At 45.5% G+C, this 7500-nt stretch overlaps 1 protein-coding gene across 6 annotated transcripts in view; it reads right to left on the bottom strand.

The window, feature by feature from the left end:
• Positions 1-7500, bottom strand: part of akap13 (A-kinase anchoring protein 13) — a 91131-nt gene that overhangs the window by 21396 nt on the left and 62235 nt on the right. For 4 of the 6 annotated variants that reach the window (XM_084436893.1, XM_084436892.1, XM_084436894.1 and 1 more), the window contains 4 exons: positions 6944-7109; positions 2664-2731; positions 2487-2541; positions 2128-2275 (listed from right to left, as the gene is read on the bottom strand). In XM_084436893.1, coding sequence (XP_084293019.1) covers positions 2128-2275; positions 2487-2541; positions 2664-2731; positions 6944-7109 — 437 coding nt within the window. The remainder of the gene's footprint in view (positions 1-2127; positions 2276-2486; positions 2542-2663; positions 2732-6943; positions 7110-7500) is intronic. The other 2 variants (XM_084436896.1, XM_084436895.1) reach the window with 2 other exon arrangements.

Raw genomic sequence — 7500 nt, 5'->3', positions numbered from 1 at the left:
TGGGTCGGAATAGCCAGAAAAGCCTGCTGGCGTGCATACTGCAAAATACGACCGGATGTAGTAGGACATCCTGGTACTTTTGCCATACTGCATGTGGCATACTATGTATTGGGACATACTACATTCTGTTTTGGCATACTATATAGTAGGGTAGTAGGCGATTCGGAACGCAGCCTGGGTGTGGCGGTTAAAGGGAGAGTGGGTGTGGTGGTTAAAGGGAGAGTGGGTGTGGTTAAAGGGAGAGTGGGTGTGGGGGTTAAAGGGAGAGCGGGTGTTAAAGGGAGAGTGGGTGTGGGGGTTAAAGGGAGAGTGGGTGTGGTTAAAGGGAGAGTGGGTGTGGGGGTTAAAGGGAGAGTGGGTGTGGGGGTTAAAGGGAGAGTGGGTGTGGTTAAAGGGAGAGTGGGTGTGGGGGTTAAAGGGAGAGTGGGTGTGGGGGTTAAAGGGAGAGTGGGTGTGGGGGTTAAAGGGAGAGCGGGTGTTAAAGGGAGAGTGGGTGTGGGGGTTAAAGGGAGAGTGGGTGTGGTTAAAGGGAGAGTGGGTGTGGGGGTTAAAGGGAGAGTGGGTGTGGGGGTTAAAGGGAGAGTGGGTGTGGGGGTTAAAGGGAGAGCGGGTGTTAAAGGGAGAGTGGGTGTGGGGGTTAAAGGGAGAGTGGGTGTGGGGGTTAAAGGGAGAGTGGGTGTGGTTAAAGGGAGAGTGGGTGTGGGGGTTAAAGGGAGAGTGGGTGTGGTTAAAGGGAGAGTGGGTGTGGCGGTTAAAGGGAGAGTGGGTGTGGCGGTTAAAGGGAGAGCGGGTGTTAAAGGGAGAGTGGGTGTGGGGGTTAAAGGGAGAGTGGGTGTGGCGGTTAAAGGGAGAGTGGGTGTGGCGGTTAAAGGGAGAGTGGGTGTGGCGGTTAAAGGGAGAGTGGGTGTGGCGGTTAAAGGGAGAGTGGGTGTGGTTAAAGGGAGAGTGGGTGTGGCGGTTAAAGGGAGAGCGGGTGTTAAAGGGAGAGTGGGTGTGGGGGTTAAAGGGAGAGTGGGTGTTAAAGGGAGAGTGGGTGTGGGGGTTAAAGGGAGAGTGGGTGTGGCGGTTAAAGGGAGAGTGGGTGTTAAAGGGAGAGTGGGTGTGGGGGTTAAAGGGAGAGTGGGTGTGGTTAAAGGGAGAGTGGGTGTGGTGGTTAAAGGGAGAGTGGGTGTGGGGGTTAAAGGGAGAGTGGGTGTGGGGGTTAAAGGGAGAGTGGGTGTGGCGGTTAAAGGGAGAGTGGGTGTTAAAGGGAGAGTGGGTGTGGGGGTTAAAGGGAGAGTGGGTGTGGTTAAAGGGAGAGTGGGTGTGGTGGTTAAAGGGAGAGTGGGTGTGGTGGTTAAAGGGAGAGTGGGTGTGGCTGTTAAAGGGAAAGTGGGTGTGGTGGTTAAAGGGAGAGTGGGCGTGGCGGTTAAAGGGAGAGTGGGTGTGGTGGTTAAAGGGAGAGTGGGTGTGGCGGTTAAAGGGAGAGTGGGTGTGGCGGTTAAAGGGAGAGTGGGTGTGGTTAAAGGGAGAGTGGGTGTGGCGGTTAAAGGGAGAGTGGGCGTGGCGGTTAAAGGGAGAGTGGGTTGGTGGTTAAAGGGAGAGTGGGTGTGGTTAAAGGGAGAGTGGGTGTGGTTAAAGGGAGAGTGGGTGTGGTTAAAGGGAGAGTGGGTGTGGCTGTTAAAGGGAGAGTGGGTGTGGTGGTTAAAGGGAGAGTGGGTGTGGTTAAAGGGAGAGTGGGTGTGGCTGTTAAAGGGAGAGTGGGTGTGGCTGTTAAAGGGAGAGTGGGTGTGGCGGTTAAAGGGAGAGTGGGTGTGGGGGTTAAAGGGAGAGTGGGTGTGGGGGTTAAAGGGAGAGTGGGTGTGGCGGTTAAAGGGAGAGTGGGTGTGGTTAAAGGGAGAGTGGGCGTGGCTGTTAAAGGGAGAGTGGGTGTGGCGGTTAAAGGGAGAGTGGGTGTGGCGGTTAAAGGGAGAGTGGGTGTGGCGGTTAAAGGGAGAGTGGGTGTGGCGGTTAAAGGGAGAGTGGGTGTGGCGGTTAAAGGGAGAGTGGGCGTGGTGGTTAAAGGGAGAGTGGGTGTGGCGGTTAAAGGGAGAGCGGTTGGTGGTTCTGAGGGGGCGCGGGTTGGTGGTTCTGAGGGGCGCGTCGTACCCGGCGATGTTGCTGATGGAGATGCTCTTGGCCAGGTTGCCGCCATGGAAGGGCATGATGCTGGTGTGTCGGCGGGACGGAATGACCAGGGGGTTGTGGTCCTCTGGAGACAAGATGGCCGACCGCGGCCGCTCCCTGATTCCTGTGGCTTATTGGGACAGAGAGAAAACAAAATGAACATGTTAGCCGAAAATAAAATATTTATGGTGTGAGTGAGGTGACACTTTTTTTGGGTGTCTTTTATGAAGTTAAGGTTGACGCTCATTTCTATAGTTTTTAACTATTGTTCAGAATGGGTTATTGCAGGCTGGCAGGGCAGCTGGTGGTGCTGTCTCAGAGGGTACAGTGCTCTTTCTTACGTTTGGACCTCAAGGTGACAGCTGGAAGAGTGCTTGAGTCTGGAACTGCTAACTGCTGTTTGGGGAACAGGGGAAAAGAGGAGCGAAAGAGACGTTAAGTAGTGCATGAGAGATGGATGACAGAGGGAATACTGTGTTTATGTCCCTGACATGGACTGATAACCCTCCATTTCTCACCTTCATCTTCACCTTGGCGCAGACAGGCAGGTTTTCCCTACAGCCCTTATGTACGTGTGCATTGCAATCTGAGTGAAGAAGAAAATACATAAAACATGATTGAGTAATCTACCAGAGTAATCTACCAGAGTAATCTACCAGAGTAATCTATCAGAGTAATCTACCAGAGTAATCTACCAGAGTAATCTATCAGAGTAATCTACCAGAGTAATCTATCAGAGTAATCTACCAGAGTAATCTACCAGAGTAATCTACCAGAGTAATCTATCAGAGTAATCTACCAGAGTAATCTACCAGAGTAATCTACCAGAGTAATCTATCAGAGTAATCTATCAGAGTAATTTACCAGATTAATCTACCAGAGTAATCTACCAGAGTAATCTATCAGAGTAATCTACCAGAGTAATCTACCAGAGTAATCTATCAGAGTAATCTACCAGAGTAATCTACCAGAGTAATCTACCAGAGTAATCTATCAGAGTAATTTACCAGATTAATCTACCAGAGTAATCTATCAGAGTAATTTACCAGATTAATCTACCAGAGTAATCTATCAGAGTAATCTATCAGAGTAATATACCAGAGTAATCTATCAGAGTAATCTATCAGAGTAATCTATCAGAGTAATCTACCAGAGTAATCTATCAGAGTAATCTATCAGAGTAATCTACCAGAGTAATCTATCAGAGTAATCTATCAGAGTAATCTACCAGAGTAATCTACCAGAGTAATCTATCAGAGTAATCTATCAGAGTAATCTATCAGAGTAATCTATCAGAGTAATCTACCAGAGTAATCTACCAGAGTAATCTATCAGAGTAATCTATCAGAGTAATCTACCAGAGTAATCTATCAGAGTAATCTATCAGAGTAATCTATCAGAGTAATCTACCAGAGTAATCTACCAGAGTAATCTAGCAGAGTCTACCAGAGTAATCTACCAGAGTAATCTATCAGAGTAATCTACCAGAGTAATCTACCAGAGTAATCTACCAGAGTAATCTATCAGAGTAATCTACCAGAGTAATCTACCAGAGTAATCTACCAGAGTAATCTACCAGAGTAATCTATCAGAGTAATCTATCAGAGTAATCTACCAGAGTAATCTACCAGAGTAATCTATCAGAGTAATCTATCAGAGTAATCTATCAGAGTAATCTACCAGAGTAATCTATCAGAGTAATCTACCAGAGTAATCTATCAGAGTAATCTATCAGAGTAATCTATCAGAGTAATCTATCAGAGTAATCTATCAGAGTAATCTATCAGAGTAATCTATCAGAGTAATCTACCAGAGTAATCTACCAGAGTAATCTACCAGAGTAATCTATCAGAGTAATCTATCAGAGTAATCTACCAGAGTAATCTATCAGAGTAATCTATCAGAGTAATCTAGTAGAGTAATCTATCAGAGTAATCTATCAGAGTAATCTATCAGAGTAATCTACCAGAGTAATCTACCAGAGTAATCTATCAGAGTAATCTATCAGAGTAATCTACCAGAGTAATCTACCAGAGTAATCTACCAGAGTAATCTACCAGAGTAATCTATCAGAGTAGCCTATCAGAGTAACCTACCAGAGTAATCTATCAGAGTAATCTACCAGAGTAATCTATCAGAGTAATCTATCAGAGTAATCTATCAGAGTAATATATCAGAGTAATCTATCAGAGTAATATATCAGAGTAATCTAGTAGAGTAATCTATCAGAGTAATATATCAGAGTAATCTATCAGAGTAATATATCAGAGTAATGTAGTAGAGTAATCTATCAGAGTAATCTATCAGAGTAATCTATCAGAGTAATCTAGCAGAGTAATCTATCAGAGTAATCTACCAGAGTAATCTACCAGAGTAATCTACCAGAGTAATCTATCAGAGTAATCTACCAGAGTAATCTACCAGAGTAATCTATCAGAGTAATCTATCAGAGTAATCTATCAGAGTAATCTATCAGAGTAATCTACCAGAGTAATCTATCAGAGTAATCCATCAGAGTAATCTACCAGAGTAATCTATCAGAGTAATCTATCAGAGTAATCTATCAGAGTAATCTACCAGAGTAATCTATAAGAGTAATCTACCAGAGTAATCTATCAGAGTAATCTATCAGAGTAATCTATCAGAGTAATATATCAGAGTAATCTATCAGAGTAATATATCAGAGTAATCTACCAGAGTAATCTATCAGAGTAATCTATCAGAGTAATCTATCAGAGTAATCTATCAGAGTAATCTACCAGAGTAATCTATCAGAGTAATCCATCAGAGTAATCTACCAGAGTAATCTACCAGAGTAATCTATCAGAGTAATCTATCAGAGTAATCTACCAGAGTAATCTACCAGAGTAATCTACCAGAGTAATCTATCAGAGTAATCTACCAGAGTAATCTACCAGAGTAATCTACCAGAGTAATCTAGCAGAGTAATCTATCAGAGTAATCTACCAGAGTAATCTATCAGAGTAATCTATCAGAGTAATCTATCAGAGTAATCTAGCAGAGTAATCTATCAGAGTAATCTACCAGAGTAATCTATCAGAGTAATCTAGCAGAGTAATCTATCAGAGTAATCTATCAGAGTAATCTACCAGAGTAATCTATCAGAGTAATCTATCAGAGTAATCTACCAGAGTAATCTACCAGAGTAATCTACCAGAGTAATCTATCAGAGTAATCTACCAGAGTAATCTACCAGAGTAATATATCAGAGTAATCTATCAGAGTAATCTATCAGAGTAATCTATCAGAGTAATCTAGCAGAGTAATCTATCAGAGTAATCTACCAGAGTAATCTATCAGAGTAATCCATCAGAGTAATCTACCAGAGTAATCTAGCAGAGTAATCTACCAGAGTAATCTATCAGAGTAATCTACCAGAGTAATCTACCAGAGTAATCTACCAGAGTAATCCAGCAGAGTAATCTACCAGAGTAATCTACCAGAGTAATCTACCAGAGTAATCTATCAGAGTAATCTACCAGAGTAATCTATCAGAGTAATCTACCGGAGTAATCTACCAGAGTAATCTACCAGAGTAATCTACCAGAGTAATCCAGCAGAGTAATCTACCAGAGTAATCTACCAGAGTAATCTATCAGAGTAATCTATCAGAGTAATCTACCAGAGTAATCCAGCAGAGGCCACGTCCTCTAAGATCTCTCTGCTGCTTCATACTGCAGCTGGACTACAGAGTTGAGCCAGCCAGGAAACTCCACCAAGGCAAACTCACTAATACAAACCAGACCCTCGGCACACTGTGTGTGTGTGTGTGTGTGTGTGTGTGTGTGTGTGTGTGTGTGTGTGTGTGTGTGTGTGTGTGTGTGTGTGTGTGTGTGTGTGTGTGTGCGTGCGTGTGTGTGTGAGTGAGGGGAAGGGCAGGTTGGGGTGATGCAACCGAGAGCAACACTGCTAGCCCCTCAGGACTGACTAGGGAAAGGTTGTGGACCAGGGTTCCAGAACCATCTCACGCACACTGACTAACAAGCATGCGACGCACAGTGGAACACGCATGCACAGTTCACCGGCCCAGTGAGTTCCCATTCCCAAGTTCCCAATTTGTCACTTCACAGCATTGTGTGACGACGATATCTGATTATGACATTGTTTTTGGTCAAGCTCAGGAACATTTGCACTAAACCCTCTCAGATACATCCTAGGCCTGTTTTAATTTCCCCAATTCTCATTTATATTACATTTTACCAAAGCACCCCAATAGGAAACTGAAATGGGATCAGTCTGTAAACGCTTGCTACTTCCACCAAAGCCAAACACCTAACACCACGAGAAGAGAGGGGGGGGGGCCTTGTGATCTGATCCTCCAGAATACCGACAACAGTCAGAAACGCAAAACACATCGACTGCGCTCACAAGCCGGGCTATTTCGCGAGCATCCGGACCACGGTGGACCGACGCGGCTCTCTGAAGCTGTTCGAAGGGGAAGTAAAGACTGATGTGATGCGTCGCCGAGCTAGTTTCCCCTTTTCACTCGCTCTGGGGCCGTGCCAGGATCTGTGCAATAAACAGCATCCTCTTTGGGCTGCTGTTGCCTGACGGGGGAAGACAGGGTCTTGGGCTATTGTCTGCTGGGAATGGTCGGGGTTAGCCTTGGAGAGCATTGCGCATGCGGCCTGTGATTCCCTCCGACCACCTGTGTCCTGCGCCCACTGAAACGAGCCGCCTTAACCAATAACCTATAGCTAATAGTTGGGTCATTTGACTTAATGGTTGGTTGTACTTAGCGAACGCTGTGTGTTGTAATGTTGCGTGTTGTTCTTACTGGTGCAGAGGAAGGCTTCCTTAGTGCTGATAGCTTTGTTGCACTGGTGGCAGGGGCCTCTGAGATGGGCGGAATTTACAATAGTGAAAAGATGTCCGTTCAAGGTCTGCTTCTCCCTCTCTTTGGCTTCACGGTCTTTATCTCGGCTCTTTTCCCGCTCTTTATCCTGCGGGGGGGGGAGGGGGGGGGGGGGGGGGCAGTGATTAGAGGAGGGGACAACAGGAAACACAATACTGTAACTTCACTGTAACTCTGCTTCTCCTACAGCTACAGGAGTTCAGCGCTGTGAATAAGGCTGTGACAGTCCGACTGCGCTGTGTGAACCTCCAACATAGTACCCGTTTATCACAGCCTTCAACTGTCGTTCGAGCAGGCACGTCTGAATGTTCACCATCCCTACTGTACACGGAGCTGAAACCGAGTACAGTGAGTTCAGAAAGAAGAAAAGAGCTCAGATTCTCATGGATTTAGATCATACTCCACCCAAACCCAAAGGAAATGGGAAAACGAAGTTTCCACATTTTTTTGGGGGGGGGGACTGGAAGGCAAACCCTGGG

Source organism: Borostomias antarcticus, assembly GCF_949987555.1.
Source record: "Borostomias antarcticus genome assembly, chromosome: 4".
In the NCBI taxonomy this organism is placed as follows: domain Eukaryota; kingdom Metazoa; phylum Chordata; class Actinopteri; order Stomiiformes; family Stomiidae; genus Borostomias; species Borostomias antarcticus.
Note: the sequence above shows the minus strand (reverse complement) of the source record. Positions and strands in the feature narration are given on the sequence as shown.